This window comes from Trichosurus vulpecula, chromosome 1, assembly GCF_011100635.1.
Source record: "Trichosurus vulpecula isolate mTriVul1 chromosome 1, mTriVul1.pri, whole genome shotgun sequence".
NCBI classification, from domain to species: Eukaryota; Metazoa; Chordata; class Mammalia; order Diprotodontia; family Phalangeridae; genus Trichosurus; species Trichosurus vulpecula.
In genome coordinates, this window is record NC_050573.1 from 449,149,944 (window position 1) to 449,169,976 (window position 20,033).

Below are 20,033 nucleotides of genomic sequence, written 5' to 3' on the forward strand. Positions count from 1 at the left end.
TTTTGCTTTGTCTGAGATTAGGATTGCTACCCCTGCTTTTTTTACTTTAGCTGAAGCACAATATATTCTACTCCAGCCTTTTACCTTTACCTTGTGTGTATCCCCCTGTTTCAAATGTGTTTCTTGTAAACAGCATATTGTAGGATTATGGTTTTTAATCCATTCTGCTGTCTGCTTCTGTTTTATGGGAGAGTTCATCCCATTCACATTCACAGTTATGATTACTATCGGTGTCTTTTTCTCCATCCTGTTTTCCCCCATTTACGCTTTTATTTCTCCCTTTTCCCTTCCACTTCTCAACAGAGTTTTGTTTTTGACTGCTGCCTTCCTCAGTTAACCCTCCCTCTTGATTCCCCTCCCTTATCTAACCTTTTTCCCCTTGCTACTTCTTCCCTCCCTTCTGGCCATCCCCCTCCCTTTTCTTTCCCCTTTCCCTTCCTACTGCCTGTAGGGCAAGTTTGATTTCTGTACTTATCTGGGTATGTTATTTCCTTCTTGAACCAAATCTGATGACAGTAAAGCTCAAATACTGCTCTTCTCCCTGCCTTCTTTCCCTCTACTGTAATATATTTTTGTGCCTCTTCATGTGATGTAATTTACCCTTTTCTACTACCTCCTTACCTCTTCTCTCAGAACCATCCCTTTAGATCTCTTAATTATATTTTTTATCATTATATCTTCCCTGACTCCATATTATGAATCAATGGTCTTTGACTTTTTAGCATGTTTTTTCATGGCGTCTTTTTTTCCTCCTGGCTTCTGAAGTGGATCTCTGTTTCTGAGGCTCAGGGGGCTCTGTCCCAAGTTTCTTGTGTTGGAATCTGTGAGCCTGCTCACTGGCTTTATGTTCTATGGTCTCTGGTTTTGTGAGGTGTGGGAGAGGGGTGGTCTAGCCTCTGGGAGTCTCCTCTTCCCCAGGACTGTTCTACAGCACCAGGGGTCTTGTTGTCTGTGTTGGTGTCTGCCACTTCCCCTGGCTTTGCAAAGCCCTGTCTGGGGTCCTGGCATTGATGTTAGTTAGTTCCACCCCCTGGGGTTTAGTTACTCTCGTTCTGCTGAGGTATGGGCTGCTGGGACACCTCTCTTCCTGTGCTAGTCTCCTTCTGCCGCCACAGGAAGTGCCCTCTCCCCAACTTCTCTAGCTACTGAAGCCCCCCCTTTTGGCTCCTCTATTTCTCCTGATATATTATTCTCTGGGTTTATTCAAGGCAGGGATGAGAGCTGTTTTACCTGGACATCATGGTTCCTGGAAGTTCAAGAAGGCAAGTTTCAAACTTTTAGACTGTGTGTTGGAGGCCTCTGGGCTAGCTGCTCTCATAGCCACAGTCTCTGCGCTCCGATGGATGCCCCACCTGGTTTGAGAGGCCTGGGGCTCGATCACAGCCTTAGCCAGTACATCTGTCCTGGGCCTGTTCCTGCTCTGGCACTTACTCATAGACCTCCCAGACCCGTGCGCTGGCTGGATTACTCTGCTGTTCACCATTGGTTTGGTCTGGTGCCCTTCCGCATGCCTCTCAGTCTACTTCTGGCTTTTAACTCTCAAATCTTCTCAGATTCACTTTTTTAGACGTATCTGACAGAATTTGTGAGAGAGCTCCGGTAGTTCCTTCCTTTCACAGTGCCATCTTGGCTCCGCCCCCTAGAAATAATCTTATAGATCATCTAGTCCAATCCTCTCATTTAGTTTACTTACAAATTTGAAATTAAATAATTTTATTGCTCTCATTTTCATAAGTGCTCCATGAGCTGCCCTGATAAGAGGTTCACCTTGTGTGTGTAGATTTCCTAGGGGATAAAATACTTAAATATGTGAACCTTTCAGTGGAGCCTAAAATACAATTTGTCATCTAGTAATCATAGTTTCACTTTCTTCTTTTTTCTCCTCTATTTTTTAAACTAGTGCATCAAAGCATATAATGAGTTAAGCCTGCTTTTCATCTATATAGCTTATGGTAAGAAAAAGATTATATTTGAACTATCATGCCCTTGTATTCAATTTTTAGTATTTTTGCTCTTATTTTTAATACATCTCTACTGCATTCAGGGAAAGATAGTTCTCCCATAGGTCATTTAGCACTTGTAAATTTCCGATTAACTAGTAGCTGAAAAGTGGGGGAGTTGTCTGCTGCCCTGCAAAGATAAGATATTCAAACTTCAAGTGATGCTTTCATTAATCCTAATAATTTTTCTCATCTGCACTGACAATTTTTTCAGCTTTGCAAATTACAAATTATATAAATAAGTCCCATAAAATAATCAGAATTAAAATAAAGCCAATTAATTTATGTAAAGTTATGATTTTCACATCACAGATGCAGAAAGTGGGTTTGAAAAGGGCAGAATTGGTGTCATTTCATCACTTAAAATGCTTTTTAAAATCATCTTATCTAAGACATTAAATAAGTAAAGATAAAACTTTACATTCTTGACCCTATGAAGACAGAGCACTGGAAACCCTCTTTCTACACAAACCTAAATTGGAAATAAGACAAAGAGGAGAAGATATTTCTTTATAGTGGGTCCCTGGATGCTTTTCAATCAGCTATATCTTCAGTTGGCTGGTCCTCAGGCACAAATAAGCAGGAGCGTTCTCTTTGGGAACTATTACAGCATTGTGTAATATAATAAAAAAGTATGAGGGCACACATGAAGTTCTCCCATCTGTGAACTCAAAACTGAGAACTCAAACTTGGTTAGTTGGAAAATTTAGAAAACAAAATGTTACTGAAAATATTTGTAAAGCAGGGTAGAAATAAAATGAAATCTCATGTGTTTACTAGTGAAAACTTTAGAGACTGATGATAAATATACTAATAAGAGAAATATAAATAATATTATTACGTATTTATTTTTTGTTATTTGTCTCCAGGGAGACCAAGATGCTTTTACTAGCTTTAAAATTATAGTGATACTTAAAGTAATACTTTCAAACACCCTCTGAGTTAAGTAAGCTGTTGACATCTACACATATGTGTGTGTCCCATGGCCCAAAAAAATAAGGTCACCAAATTGCCTCTGGTAATCTTATTTTTTGGTCTGATAAGTAGCTGATGTGTTCTGCCTTTAATTCCTTGGGGCTTGATGGCCCTGCTGTGCTCTGACCTGTATTAGGGAAAGGGCCAGATCAGATTAAAAGGGCTCCAGAAGCCATAGGAGATGTACACATATGAGGAGCACATAGTATGTAGCCTTGGTATGGTGTAAAGAGCATTGATTCCAGTTCAGAATCCCACCTCTGACACTTGCAAACTGTGTGACCTCAGGTAAATTATTTCATCTCTCTAGGCTTCAGTTTTCTCATCTATAAAATCAGAGAGCTGGACTAGATGGCGTCTGGTTACCGTCAAGTTTCCAGATCTGTGATCCTATCAAAAGGAGCTTGAACAGTGGTTTGTAGAGATTTGTCTAGAAAGAGGACAGCAGTACCTTCAAACACACCACCCCATCCCCACCTCTTTCAGTTCCCTTTTATGTGCTCTTTTCCCTCATCAGAGTATAAGCTCCCTGAAGGCAAGAGATAGCTTTCTTTTTTGCTTGTGTTTATATTCCCAGCACTTAGCCCAGCCTCATGGTAAGCTCTTAATAAACGAATGCTTGTTGACTTGATGTCCTCGCTTGGCCTAAAATTTTGTAGAAGTAGAGTCAAAAGGGAAATTCTGATGTTCCTATACAAGTAATTGCAGTGAGGAAGAAAAGAGGGAGTAGTCTCAAGATACTGATAAGTATGCAAAGAAAACTCTTCAGCCAACTTAGAGTTTAATAGGCCTCTTGTAAAAATGTCAGGAGCTCTAACAGCCTAAGATAGAGCTTTGCAATAAATAGTAAGCAGCTAGATGGTGTAGTGGATAAAGTGCTGAGTCTGGAGCCAGGAAAGCCTAAGTTCAAATCTGGCCTCAGACACTTTTTGTTTTGTGACCCAGGGCAAATCACTTCACCCTGTTTGCCTCATTTTCCTCATATGTAAAATCAACTGGAGAAGGAATGACAAACCAGTCCAGTATCTTCTCCAAGAAAACCCCGAATGGGATCGCAAAGAGTCCGAATGAACAACAAAAACAACCACTTTTTGAAGTAATGCTGGGAGGTAGAGGACATCAAAGGAGGAAGGGCAGATAGAAAAATAATGTACAACCAAGAAAACACAGAACTACTCAGCCCCTCTTTTGCTTTTTTTTCCTCTACCAAGGAGAATGGCTTTTAGAATTTGAAACAAAAATAATTAAAAAGATTGAAACCCAGGGTAAAGAAAAAGGAGTGGTAAGAGAGCATCTAGCGGATGTCGTTGAGTTCATGACACAAGGTCTGGATAACCAACAGACTGAGGTATAGAAAGAACTTGCAGAAGTCATAGCTGAGTTCGTTGAGTGATATTTGAAAAGTTCTGGAGAATAGTAAGGGTATCACAGGACTAAATTGGTATGTTAATTGTTATTGTTTTTTCTTTCTTAAATGTTTTATTGATACTTTATTTTTTGGACACTATTATCACTTTGCAGCCTTTCCTGTGGAATAGAAACCTGCCTTGTAACAAAGAAGTAGAATTAAGGAAGACAAACCAACTCAATGGCCATTTTTCACAACATATGCTTCATTTGGCTGCCATAGTTTACCACCTCTTTGCTGAGAACTATGAATGTGAATATAATTAACACAAAGTGGAAGGCAGTAGCAGAAGGCATCAGAAAGCAGCACTTAGTAATTTATTGCTTTAAAGGTACATGCTTAAAGCATAAAGATACCTGCAGTGGCTCCTGATTAGCCCTAGAATCAACTATAAATCCCTCTGTCATTTGAAACTCTTCATAACCTGACTTAAATCTGTCTGTCCAGTCATACTGCTACTCTGTACACACCCTATGGCTCAGCCTACTTGCTGTTCCCCACCCAGCATTCTTCATCTCCATGCCTTTGCACAGGCTGGCTGGACCTTGTGCCAGGAATGCCCCCTTTCCTCACTGCCAAATATTAGAATTGTTGTGTTACTTCAGGACAGCTCAAATGCCAACTTTCTGTAAGATGTCTTTCTCATGTGCTTCTTCCTACTTTCCCCTCTAAGGTTTTCTTCCATCTATTCTCATATGGATATCCTGTATGAATCTATTTATATGCATGATACCTCCTTCATTAGAGTGTAGAGCTTGATACAATCAGCCCTGTGTCTTCCACAAACGAGAGCATTTGGAGGCCCTTACTGTCTACTAGGAATGGATTCTTCTTTGATCTTGACCTTCTCTGCCATCACAGCGGCAAATACCTTTGGCAAATACATCACCTTGTTTTCTGCCTGGCCTGATGTTTATTATCAGAGGATGACTGATGAGTGTTGTTTTCTGTTTTTACATCTTCCAAGGAATTTTGAATACTTTACGTTAAAAGAGCTTGGCCAGAAGTTTTTTGTTCTACTGAATCCATTGCTTTTTCATATCATTGGTCAGTGAACACAATGGGATCTTGTATTCTCTACATCTTTTAGTTCATTGTGAGATGGTAAAGATACAATACATTTTGAATATCACTTGTGAAAGCTTTCTTGTCCCTACTTATTCAAGGATGCCCTCGATTTGTGTATATATGACTATTGTACAAATGTATTTATGGGAGAGAAGGCCCATAGGTCAGGGTTTTTCTCAGTAAACTTTTTAAAAGTGTTAACAAGGTCTAAGATTTTTTCCATAGGTTTTGGTATGTTCTTCTACAGATACTTTGTATATTTGTCTCATAATTGTATCAGTTCCAGCAAGGATCTCCTCTGTATATACTTGCTCAATCTTTATTCTCTGTAGTGCCATTTCGCCTTTGTTTCTAAGGCCTCAGTGACTGTGATGCACCTCCTCCTCCTATTTTTATCCTTGAATGCCCTTGGGATGACTTTGCTTAGTTGGCTATCTTGCCAAGCTTTCTTTTAAAGTAATTTTACCCTCTACTGCTTCTCTTTGCTTTATGAGACAGTATTGTTCATAATTGTCCATCTTCCTTCTTTTTAAGATTTTATAGATGAATTTACATTTTAACTCAGTTTTGCCTTTGGCAGCTATCTCTCTCTATTTGCAAGTCAGATATTTACTAAGGCATTTTTTGTGATCTTTTGGTCTTATTGAGACAATTAATAACCTTAGCTAAATATCTGGATCAAATTATTATAGCCAGTATCAATATATACATATATGTATATATATAATTATCATATATTATATATATAATTACCTATATGGACATGTGTATGTACATATATAATTATAGCCAGTCAATATATACATGTATACAAGTATGTGTATATATATATATAATATATAAAACACATGTATATCCACACTGGCTATAATAATATATGTATGTTTATACATGTAAACGTACACACAACCAATATTATATTGCGAATGAAATTATTGTGGTTGGGGTTGATGTATGTGCATCCTATAAAAGCTTATCCATCATAGGGTGAGGTAATACTGATGCTCTTCTTTGAGGATGACATCTTGCTAGTTGCATCAGCCCCCCTAGAATATTGCAGAACCTTATATAAGATAAGTGTAATCACTCAAAAAGAGTTTGGCCTAACCATCCTAAAAGGTCCTGCACAATGTCACCCTCAAATAGGAACATCAGTGTGCCTTCACCAATCTCCTCTGTTACTATATTAAATGCCTTTGGCAAAAATGCACCTCTCTGTTTTCTGAATTACCTGATATTTATGACCAGAGAGTTTGAGAAAAAGGTTGTCTCTGTTTTCAAGGAATCTTGACTAATTTTGATTTTTGGTTGAGAGATACCTTGTTGGAAGAGAGCCTTTAAGGGGGTGTTTTGTTCCACCAAACCAAATGTTTTGTTTTGTTTCTTAATAAGCAATGTACACTAGGCATAATCGAATCTTATGCAATCTATGTCTTTTAGTTAATTGTGTGATGGTAAAGATGTGGTATACTCCAAAATATTTGCAAAAGCCTGCCTTCTCCATACTTATGCCTGCAATGAGGAGGCTGTCAATGTGTGTGTGTAAATGATACTCATAACATTTTATATAAATGAGAGAGTAGATAGATTATTCAGTAGTTGTTGAGATTCTTGGTTGCCTTTTGGGGGGGGCATATAAAAATATTCACCATTTTCCCAAGCTTTTAGTATCTTCCCCGCCTTCAGAAATTGTGTCACCTTAGCATAAATCTCCTTTAGTTATACTCGGCCAAATTGATTTTTCCCATTTTCGTTCTTTTTAGTACCATTGTTCCTCCTTTTGTGGAGTCCATCTAGGGCAGTAATGTTAATGTCTTAAGTGTGATATTTGCTTTCATTAATGGTAAAAAAAAAAAAGCTTTTTATTAAAATCATCGCAAACATTTTCTCTTTCTTCTTCTGGGTTTTGTTTTTTAATCTTCCTTACATTTTCGTTCTTAAAAACCCTTGGGATTGCTTTGCCCACTTGGGTATTTTTTTCTTTCTTTCTTTAAATTGGTTTTACCCTCCATTGCTTTTCTCCGTTATGGGGTGATACTGCTTGTAATTTTCCATCATCCTTCTCTGTAATACTTTACAAATAATTGTATATTCTCATCAAGTATTAACTTTGGCTGCCATCTGTCTGCACTTTGTAAATAAGTCAAGTGTTTGTTAACTAAGGCACTTTTTAGATGTTTTTGATCTCATTGTTATGACAATTGATTTTCATCAATTAAAGTTCTATATGAAATTGATATTGTCTCTTTGTCTTTTCTTCTGTCTATAATTTATTTTTCATTGTTAATTGCTTGTCTAAATAGGTCAAAGTTGAGTTGTTTCATTTACACCTCAATTAAGAAAAATTGCAAGTTCTTACCTCCTGTTCTCCTGCTACATCTCTAGGATAAACCTTTTTCTTCCTTCTTATTCTTTTTTCTCTTCTTGCCTTCTTTATTTCCTCTCTTTTTTCTGTACTGCTATGAGTTTTTCTTTGTCCCCTCATTGACCATTAGATATGGTAGTCCCAGTCCTGTGTGACTTTGGCATATCTCTTAACTTTTCTGTGCTTGTTTCCTCATCTTTAAAGTGAAGAGGCCTTGTGGCTTCTGACTTAAAGGAAAGCGTGATTTCTGACACAGGCATACCTGAAAAAAATAAGGATTGACCTAATAGATTTTGTCAAGAGCACAGTTCTTTTAATGTTTTTTTTGTGCCTAAGACCTTGGATAGCTTAGATTAAACCCAGATATAACAGATTTCTCCACAGGCATATATAGCATAGGGAAACAAATACAGGTATGAAGGGACCGCCACCCAAGAAATCAGACCTCCAAAGGTTTTGCTTTGCCACTGTAAGACTTCACCTGGTTCTGTTGCTGTCTCTCCTTCCAATACATAGGCTGACTGTGTAGTATATACTTGGTGGGCACATAAGCATGTGTTAATGGTGAATAATGTGATCTAAAGTGGAAAAGTTGGATGGGGGTAAGAGCAGCAGTATAGCTCCCACACCTATAGTGATGGAGCCTGACTTCCTCTCCCCTTGTATCTTGTGATGACTATGAAAACCCTTAGGTTGGTTAGTGGTTGAAGTGGTTGAAGATTGTGTTCTGTCAAGCCCATAGAAGGTAGTGATGATGAAGTTCAGTTTCAGCTTTAGCCTAAAGATACCTATTTGGATGTACTGTCTGAGCTTACTTATTGGAGAAGGGGTGCTTATAGCATTGACAAGTATGCTAAGTGTATCAGGATGATGAAGGGACCCAATCATGCTGCATAAGGATTGATTGAAGAAACTAGGGATGTTTAGATCAGAGGGAGAAAAAGATCTGGATGGAGGTCACAGTATTTTGAAGTGCTCTTATGTGTAAGAGGGATTAATTAGGTGCATGCTACTTGGCCCCCAAATAAGGAATAGTGGGCAAAAGTTTCAGACAGGTTTTTGCTTTTGTATGATGAATAATTCCCTGCTGTTAGAGCTGTCCAAAAATGTTATGGGCTGCTTCAGGGGAAAGTTCCCGATTGCTGGAGATCTTTAAATGGAGCTTGCATGACCTTGTGTTTTTGTGGAGGTGGGGTTCAGTTATGGACAAGATGCACTAGATACCTTCAGAGGTCATGATTCTAAATTTCTATGACACTCTCAAGTCAACTGGTTATTTATAATAGTCAATGTAAGCTAGCACCAGCTAGATGCTGCAGTGGATAGAGCACCAGGCCTGACCTTGTAACCCCCTGCACAGTGAGGTGCAGAATCAAATACAGTCTTTTATCTAGTCTTATCCCTTTCTACCTTTCCAGTCTTCTTGCTCCTTATTCCTTTCCATGCACTCTGTGATACAATGACTCTGGCCGACTTGCAGTTCCTCAGACATAATACTCCATCTCCCATCTCTGTGCCTTTGCATTGGCTATCCGTCTTGAAATTGCCATCCCCTCACTTCCACCTCTTAGAGTTCCTGGCATCCTGGAAGAGTCAGCTTTAATCCTACCTTCTGCAAAAGTCCTTTCCCATTTCCCCCAGCTGATGGTGTCTTCCTCTTTCAGATTACCTTCATCTACTTTGTATATATCTTGTTTATACCTAGTTATTTATGGATTGTCTCCCTCATTATAATGTATGCCTCTTAAGGACAGGGATTTTCTTTTGTCCTTCTTGGTATCTCTGGCACTTAGCGCAGCGCCTGGGATGTAGTAGAAAGCACTTAATAAATGCATGTTGACTGATATATAGATATTGATGGATATACACACATATGTATATATACATAATCAATATGACTGACTTACGTTTTATGTAACAAAAAAATTCCTCAGAATTAGAGCTAAACAAAAGTAGAATTAGTTCCTCCTCACTGGAGGTCTTCTAGTAGCAGCTGGATGCCAACTTGTTGGGAATGTGGTATTGTTTTTCCAGTACAAATGAAACTATAATTCCCATTACACACACACACACACACACACATGTATATAAATGTATTTATGATCTTGTCAGTGTAGGTATTCCTTATAATGTTATAGATCACAGCCTTTCCATGCTTCTCATCCTGTGTGATTCCTATCTGTGTCTACCTGTAAATTCTCAGTATAGGATCTACCTAATCTGGAAGTACCGGAGGCCTCTATATGTGTCTTTTAACGTGTTGTAGATAGCTGTGTAACATTCCATCCGTCCTTCTGACTCTTTTTGGATACTATCTCCCAGGAATTAACCATTGGTCCACTTTTGTTATTCTTTCACTTATGTGGTTACCTATTGCTTTCTGCAGTGCCTGGCTTATCATATCTGTTGAAGATGTTTTCTCTTTCTTCCTACTTTTTCAGTTTAAAGCCCTCTTAATAAGATTCACAAGACATCAGCCAAATGTTTTTTAAACCGAATCTTATTATCTGTTCTCCATTCCTTGTAAAGAGCTTCACAGTCGTTAATAATACTTCCTGAGTTGATTCCACTGGAGAAATTTATCTCTACATGAATCCCAGGGAATATAGTTCTTCTCAGGTTTGAAAGTTCTTAGGCTGCTCTATATTACATCCCAGATACGTATCTGGGAAGATTGTCAGTCTTAGCTGATGATGTAAACAAAGAGTTGGCTTGATACCCCTCAGCAAGGAGTTACTGATCATCACTACTCTTCTCTCCTTCCTGTGGCTGTCCACATCTCTACTCCAGATGTGCTTCCTAAGGCAGCCTGTATTTTTGGATAGCTTTTGGATAGCACTTTGGGTAGAAAGTTTTTTCTCTGGGTTCATGCTTCCAAGCCCACATTTCTAAGAAGGTGGCTGACTACTGTTTCTCCTTAGGATTCTAAGGGCTGGGAGGTCTAGTCTATTGTTCACAATCCAGTGGTGGGATTTAGCTGGTTTGCACAGGTTTGGTAGAACCTGTACCTAATTTTAGGTTTAGTTCCGCAAGCTGGTTGTTAGTGGAGGTGGGGCCTGCGCCCACCACATTAGTGGTGGGGGGCCCCTTGGCTCAGTTCTGTCAGGTTGTTAATTCATTTGATTCTCACCACTGGTCCATACCCTATCTGCTTTTCAATATCAGTATCAATTGACCAGTCATATCGCCCAAGTATCCATGAACTACTTGATATCAATTAGCATTTACAAAGGAATATTTGCTGAGAAGGTATAATAAGGATAAAAGTTAATAACCTATTCCCCCTCCCTTCATCTATAAAATGGTGAAGATGAACTAGAACACCTGTGTCATGAAGATCAGTAAAAACTATCTAACAAAATATATTGATGACTCTAAAGGTCCTAGACCTATGTAAAACTATTATAGCCTTGCTCTGACCACTCTGCCGAGGGTTGCTAAAAAAAAAAAGGGTAGCTAATGATGACTTTTTGTCGGAATTATGAACAAGTTTTAACATATAGTAAGACCCTTGTTGCTTATGTTGGGTGTTTACAAATAGTAGTTTTCAGGATAATCCTTTCTTAAAATAATTAATAATACCTCATTTATTCTTTTGTTGGGACTGGGCATAGGACTGCTCTGATGGCTACATGAGCAAAACACATTTCCAGACTAGAAACAGGACTTCTGTGACTGAACAGCTCTCTCCTCAAGCTGAGGTGAGTACTTTAAAATACTTTTTTTTAAGTGCAGGGGAAAGGAAAAGTCTGGACTTCTCATACAGGGAGCTCTCAGTTAGAAACTTCCCTCCACCAATGCAGTTCAGCAACTGTTCTGCAGCTTCTAGTCCTAGGGTATTGTCTAGACTAGGGTACTGAGAGGTTGTTACTTATCTAGGCTTATACAGCTGATAGGTGTGTACACACACACACACACACACACACACACAAATATTTTCTCCATGGACCAGTGCAGACCACAGTCTCTCAAACAATAGATGGCTTAATGAATTTCTAGGGTTAAAAAAGAGTTAGTGGCCAACCCTCTGGGGATGACATTCCCCAAAACTTAACTAGGCTGGTTCTTGGCTGCCAGATGTACAGTCCATCACTGGTCTTATAGAGGAAGTCTTACCACCTTGGTAGAATATGCCATACCTTGCTCTCTTTTGGCCTAGCCTTCAGAACTGATAATCATTTCTGTGCCATCATGAAGCATCAGAGTAGGACTTCAGTGTGGGAGCTTTGGCTTATAGAATTATAAAAATAAATTGAAAAAAACTAAATTAAATTAGAGAGATTTAATTTATTTAAAATCTATTTAGCATCTGGTACATCCTGAAAGTAAAGATACTGGAACAAATTTATCTTCTGGTACATCTTTAATCAGAGAAACAAGTGGTTGGATGTTTTCTAGTTATGCATTTTCTATCATATTCAAACCAAGGATTTTGTTGAAACCAAGACCTTCTCTGAACACATACAGGTTTTTAATCACAATATTAATTTTTGAACATTGTTTTGAGGTTCATTTTATTCCCGAAGTTACTGTACTACTGTTAGGATTGGCCCTGTTCAAAGTCCCAGCAGGTGACAGCTCCAGGCAAGGCTGAAGGTGTGGGGCAAGGGAAGGGGTGCATTGTGTCGGTGGGTACTTGCCCTCCTCAGCCCACAGCTTCTACTGTGCCATTAGATATACAATAAATATGACACTTAGACATGTTTGGGATGTTGAATGAATGTTTTTGGTTTTTTATTTAGAAAGTTCACAAATGTGAAAGAATAGCAAAACACAACCTTGTAGAAGGATAACACAAGCCTCAGGATATCTGAGGTAGCTGGCAGGTGTTTGAGGTGTGTGGTTTTGTATTTTGTGCTTTCCTACGTGCCTAGGTTCAACTGGTACGGTTTTCTGTGTTCTTGCAGTTTGGACAAAAGTGTGCAGAAGCAAATGTAAAATTCATGCTCTGCCCAAATTGTTCTCTAATATATCAATTCCTTTGGAATAAATTAACATTTTTAAACGAGCATTATAGAAGAACTGACTGATATCTTTATAATGAGAGGTGGACTGGCATCGCGGAAGATAACTAACCTCAGAATCAGGAAGACTCGTCTTTGGTGCTTACTGGCTCTGGAACCCTGGGCAGATCATCTAATATCTCTCTGCCCTGGACAACTTTCTAAGACTATACATTAAAGAACAATTGCTTATCTGCACTAAAAAAGGAATATCTACATCTGGGAATCTAGAAATAATCAAATTCTTAATTGCATAGTACAGACTTAGGGAAGAATGGATTTCATTTGGGCCTTCATTCTACTTGGGGCAGGACTTGGAGCATGGAGCACAGATAAAATGGTAGGGAGGGGCTTCCTGCTTAGTTCGTGTTAGACCAGATGTTTTCTGAGGTTCCTTGCAGTTATGAGAGCCAGTGGTTTTAATGGAGAGCATTTCAGTTGCCCTGAAAAACTTATGGAGGAGAGATTTTTGAGAATGAGGGCCTTCCCTTAGGGTTCTTTAAATCTCTTCAGGTTACGTTTATATGCCATAATGTAGAATGAGATGTGTTTTTGAACACTGTCAATGTAGGAATTTGTTTTGCTTGACTGTACATATTTGTTACAAAGGTTTTCTTTTTCTTTTTTTTCCCAACAGGGGAAGGGGAAGTAGGAGGGAAAGAAAATAAATGCTTGTTTATTGAAAAAAAAATTGGAAAGTTCAATAAAATAAACCACACCAGTTTGTCAATGTACTAAGTAGCCTACTCTGGCTATGTTTAAGCTGACTGTGATATTTCTGTTGAAACTTTATATTTACTTATGTAAATTCAATATAAAAGAAACATTATTTCCTTTTGGATATTTTGCCAACTATTATACTAGGTTGCTACCAGGTGAACGGTGTTGCCTTAGTTATTGCCTCATAGTCCAAATATCATATCCAGGTTTCAGTCAATGAAGCAAATGGGTTAGGACATTTTTTTTGCTCATTCTGTATTTTTAAAATGAAAGTGGTAAGTCTTTACTAAAGCAATAAATAACAATGATGATAACATATATGTGGTGCTTTAAGGTTTGCAAAGCACTTTAATACATTAATTTATTAGACCCTCACAACAACCCTGTGAGGGAGATATAGTAAGTACTTTACTGGTTTTACTAATGAGGAAATTCATTTTTAGAGTTAAGTGATTTTTCAGGATCACACAGCTAGAAAGTATCACAAGTAGTATTCAAACTCAGCAAAACACAGTAGCATGATTTCAGAGAGAGAAGCACATAGGTACTTTTCCTCACCTGCTTAGTTCAGAATTGAAATGCCTAGGCTTATCTGTCCTTGGTTTTATGATTTCACTTGAAGCTACTTTTCATCCCTGTAGCTTCCATAGTAGTCATGACTAAATATTGCAGTCCTTCTCAGCTGGCCGAGGAGGAGGGCAAAAGTTAAACCATTTTCTTTCTAGCATTCCTTTTTTTTTAACACTTCTCTCTCTCTCTCTCTCCCTCCCTCCCTCTCTCTCTTTCTCTCTCCCCCCTCATATACATATATATGGCAGAAATGGAGAATGATCAATACGACTATGATTGCCTTTTCGTATCAGAAAAAGTTTCTTAATGTTTTACTCTTTTCCTTTTTTTGAGACCCTATTTGCACTCCCTATCAGGTATTTGCTTTTCTTCTACATGCAATGTCTCACCTCTTCAGGTAGGTCTCACCTTAGCAACTGGGAGCCATCTCCAGTCATCCTGATCTATATCTTACCTCTGGACCCCAGATGGCTCTGGAGGAGAAAGTGAGGCTTATGACTTTGAACAGCTCTCCCTCACTTAAATCCAATTCACTTGCAAGTCATAGCATCATTTCCCTGATGTCGTGGTCCTCTTCGAGAATGAACAACAAACAACAACAACAACAACAGCCTTAGAAACAAGCTCACACGTGAAACCAGATACATTGGCTTCCTAATGTAGACTGCTTTTTCAAAAGCTAAAATTTTTTAAAAATTTAGTTCAATTTTATTTTTAGTTTTGAATTCTATCCCTTCCTCCCCTGCCCATTGAGAAGCCAAGAAAAACAAAACCTATTACAAATATGCATAGTCAAGCAAAACAAATTTCCACATTTGCCATGTCTAAGAAAAAGGAAAGAGAAAAAAATATACTTTAATCTTCTTTCTGAATCTATCAGTTCTCTATCTAGTGGTAGATATCATGTTTTATCATGGATCCTTTGGAATTACGGTTAATCATTTTGTTGATCAGAGTTACTAAGTCTTTAAAAGCTGTTATCTTTACAGTATTGCTATTAATATATAAATTGTTCTCTTGCTTCTGCTCATTTTGCTTTACGACAATTCATACAATTCTTCCCAGGATTTTCTAGAACCATCCCATTCATTATTTCTTATAGCACATTTGTATTCCATATAGCATAATTTGTTCTCAACATCAGTTTCCTAATTAATGGACATACCCTCATTTTCTAATTTTGTCACCACAGAAAGAAAGGTTATAAACATTTATCTACATGTACGTCCTTTTTCTGATACTTATCTCTTTGGGACATAGGTCTAAATGATATCACAGAATTTAAAAGTTTGTATACTTCAGTGACTACTGAGGCATAATTCCAAATTGCTGTCCAGAATAGCTTGACCAAGTCATAGTCACACACTATGCATTAAGGTACCTGTTATCTCTCAGGTCCTTTAACAGTTGTCATTTTCCTTTTTTATTATCTTGGCTAGTCTAGTAGGTGTGCATTAGAACCTCATATTTAATATAATTTAATTTCTCTTAATATTAGTACTTTAGAGCATTTTTCATATGGCTATTAATATCCTTTGATCATTTATCAATTGGGGAATGGCTTTTATTTTTGTAAATTTGATTCAGTTCCCTATATATCTTAGGAATGAGACCTTTGTCAGAAAAGCTTTTAGCAAAGATTTTTCCCCCAATTTCCTACTTTTTTCTCTAATTTTAGCCACCTTGATTTTGTTTGTGCAAAACCTTTTTAATTTTATGTGATCAAAATTCTCCATTTTACCTCCTGTGAATCTCTCTTGTTTGGTCATGAACTTTTCCCTTATCTGTAGATCTGATAGGTGATTTCTTTTATGCTTCCCTAATTTGCTTATGATGTCACTCTTTATATCTAAATTATTTACTCATTTCAAACTTATTTTGGTATGTGGTATGAATGTTTGTTTATGCCTAGTTTTTATCAGATTATTTTCCAGTTTTCCCAATAGTTTTTGTTGAATAGTGAGTTCTTGCCCCAGTAGCTGGGATCTTTATCAAACACCAGGTTACTGTACTCATTTGCTTCTCTATGATGTGTACTTAACTTCTGCCAATCTACCTCTCTGTTTCTTATCCAGGACCAAATTATTTTGGTAATTATAACTTTTAATATAGTTTAAGGTCTCATGCTGCTAGGCCCCCTTCCTTCCCATTTTTTTCATTGATTCTTGATATTCTTGATCTTTCATTCCTCCATATAAATTCTTATGATTTTTTTCTAGGTCTGTGAAGTAGTTTTTTGGTAGTTTGATTGAAATGGCACTGAATAAGTAAATAAGGCATTATTGTCATTTTTATTATATTGGCTTGATCCACCCCTTAGCAATTAATATTTCTCCAATTATTTAAATGTCTTTATTTATGTGAAAAGTGTATCATAATTGTGGTTGTATAGTTTCTATGTATGTGTTCTTGGGTAAGCTCCCAAGTATTTTATACTATCTTATAGTTATTTTAAATGGACTTTCTCTTTCTATCTCTTCCTACTGGATTTTGTTGGTAATATACAGAAATGCTAATGATTTGTGTGGATTTATTTCATATCCTGCAAATTTGCTAGAGTTAATTGTTTCAGTTAGTTGACTCTCTGGATTCTCTAAGTAAACCATCATATCATCTGCAAAAAGTGATAATTTAGGGGCAGCTAGATGGCGCAGTGAGTAGAGCATCAGCCCTAGAGTCAGGAGGACCTGGGTGCAAATCCAGCCTCAGACACTTGACACACTTACTAGCTGTGTGACCTTGGGCAAGTCACTTGACCCCAATTGCCCTGCTTTCCCCTCTCAAAAAAAAGTGATAGTTTCTTTCCTCTTTGTCTATGCTTATTCCTTCAATTTCTTATTCTTGCCTTATTGTGATGACTAGCACTTTTTTTTAGCACCATATAGAACAGTAACAGTGATAATGAGCATCCTTGTTTTATCCCTGATCATATTGAGAAAGCTTCTAGCTTGGCTCCCTTACAGATAGTATTGGCTCTTGGTTTTAGAAAGATGTCTCTTGTCATTTTAAGGAAAACTCTAATTATCCCTATGCCTTGGTAGTGTTTTTAACGGGAATAGGTTTTATCAAAAGCATTTTTTCATCAAAAGCTTTTCCTGCCAAATAATCTCATGATTTTTGTTGTTTTTGTCATTTATATGGTCAATTATGATTGTAGTTTTCTTAATATTAAACTAGTCCTGCATTTCTGGTATAAACCCAACCTGGTCTTAGTCTATGATCTTTGTGATATATAGTAATTTTCTTGCTGGTATTCTATTTACAATTTTTCCATTGATATTCATTAGGAAATTTTGTCTGTAGTTTTCTTTCTCTGTTTTGGTCTTCCTTGGTTTAGGTATTAATACCATATTTGTGTCATAAAAGGAATTTGGTAGGACTCTTTCTTTACCTGTTTTTTCAAACAGATTATATAATATTGAAACTAATGTTCTTTAAATGTTTGGTGGGGCTTCTTTCTTTGAGAGCTTATTTATGACTTGTTTGATTTCTTTTTCTAAGACAGGGTTATTTAAGTATTCTATTTCCTATTCTGTTAATCTGAGTAATTTATATTTTTATAAATATCCATTTAATTTATACTATTAATTTTATTAGCATATATTTGGGGAAAATATCTACTAATGATTGCTTTTATTTCATCATCATTGGCTATGAATTCACTTTTTTTCATTCTTCTATACTGGTAATTTTGTTTTCTTCATTTTTAAAATTGAGTTACCCAGTGGCTTCTCTATTTCATTGCTTTGGGTTTTTTCTCCAATAACCAGCTTTTTAATTTTAATTATAAGTTAAACAATTTTGGCTTTCAATTTTGTTAATCTCTTTTGATTTTCATGATTTCTATATAGACTTTTTTAAGAAGATAATTTCTTAGAACTGTTTTTCAGAAGACATTGTTACTGTATCAGGACAAAACATTCTTTTAAAAAATTAAGAGAAAACTTAATAGGGTTTTAAGGCAGGGATTTTGAAGTAGTTTCATGATACAGGTCCTAAAGAGAAGGAGTACCTGGTATTGTATACTAGTATAATTAAGTTTTTAGATAACTCTCTGGCCTTCTTTTGTTATCAACATTTCTGCTTCTTGTGTACCATAGTTTTCCAATAACCACTGCTGGTTTGGACTGTTCATTTTAAATCAGGGGTTCTTAATCTGGGGTTTATGAAAAAAATATTTTGATATACCTATGTATTTTATTTTATAAATTAAAAATGCCTAAAATTCCTACATATTTTATTTCATTTATTTAAAAACATTATTCTGAGAAAGGGTCCGTGGATTTCACAAAACTGTCAAAGGGGTCCATGACCCCAAAATGTAAAGAATCCATGTTTTAAAGGAAATCTATACTTCTTTTTGGTAATGTAAGATTACTTTCCCATGAATATCCTATGATTAGTAAGTGATACAATAATGAGTATCAGTCAGTCAGTCTACCAAGTCAATAATCAATAAATATTTGTTAAGAGCATTTTATGTGCTAGGCACTCTGCTAGCTGCACAAATACAAAGGGTGAATCAAGACAATCCTTATTCTCAAGGAGCTTACCTTCTGTGCAAATAAAGAGGAAATAAGATGGAAAGAGAAACTTTCAGCACATTCTGTCTTCTAGTATGTATCATATGCCATCACAACCATTATGTCTCTTCTTCAGTTTAGCTCCATTTAAATCAGCAGATGTTCCTTAAGTAGGCACTGTGTGCAACGTAGTTCTCCAGGCTCTCTAACAGGAAGTTGCTTCTTTACTTGGGTGCCCAAGGATCTGTGATTTCACTGATAGAGCATCCCTCACTGACATAGATTTCAACTTTTATATAACTTAGTAGATGGTCTTCCAGAGCTGATAGGACTGAAAATTTTATCATCTCCTGGTCAACCTGGCAAACTTTGTTAAGCTAGTCCTTGGACAGAAGATATGGATTTCATCACTGGGCCCAAACTTGAAGCCTTTTCATCTCTTTGGGATCTTCAGGTGTTCCCCTGGAACAGTTTTAGAAAACCCAGTCTCACATGTCTGATGAGGGATTAGGGTAGGACTTTTAGTAGAAGTGTCATTTAATAATTTGCAGCAGTTTCAGCCACTACCACCACAGTGATTGCTATGGATAGGTGGGAAGAGTTGGGATAATGTGGTGCTGAGTGCAGTGCCACTACAAATATTGGACTTTTTAGACTTCATCTCAACAAATTACATAATACTTGGTACCTGGGTCAATCAGTACTGGACAGGCAGTAGTTGAATTGTTTTGCTGTTTCTTTTCTTCTTAAGCAAAGATTTTTACTTCATTCTCTTTCTGATGGTTTGATTACAGTTATCACCTAAGTTTTTAATTTAAAAATAATCTTTTCATATTATTAAATGTTATTCCTGTTTGTGACTTTCATAAAAATAATACATAGGAAAATAGACTCTAACTTGATGGGTAACAGCCACAATTGTTTTGTTTTGTTTGATCACAGAAATTGAAATGATGGATGTTTTTAAATTTAAATTTTGTGTGAATTTTGTGTGAAGGATGATTATGCTTGTCATAGATAAATATAAAATATCCCTTCATTTCTGTCAGGACAACTTGATCTTGATATGGAAAAGCCTATTGATATTCAGGTACAAGTGTTCTTATAGGATAGACTCTGTCAGCAAAATTGTTGGTAGATTTGTGATAATTAATGAGCTTCATGACCTTTAAAGAGACTGTGTAAAGCAACATTACTTAGTGTTTTCATTCTTCATATCTCAAGAGACACCTCAACTTTGTGCAAGGCAAAGACTAATTCTGATTAGTTATGTTTTCCAGTATTCTGAAACAGATTTAGCTAAATCACAGTTTCATGATTTTAAAACATAATGTTTCCAAAATGTACATTGTTCTTTACATTTTTGCACAGTAAAATTGATTTATGCAAGGTTGGACCATT

The 20,033-nt window shown here is 36.9% G+C and overlaps 1 protein-coding gene across 2 annotated transcripts in view; it reads left to right on the forward strand.

Moving 5' to 3' along the window:
- Positions 1 to 20,033, forward strand: part of ATG10 (autophagy related 10) — a 335,179-nt gene that overhangs the window by 91,824 nt on the left and 223,322 nt on the right. For both annotated transcript variants that reach the window (XM_036742357.1, XM_036742358.1), the window contains exon 3: positions 11,431 to 11,517. In XM_036742357.1, the coding sequence (XP_036598252.1) occupies positions 11,431 to 11,517 (87 nt within the window). The remainder of the gene's footprint in view (positions 1 to 11,430; positions 11,518 to 20,033) is intronic.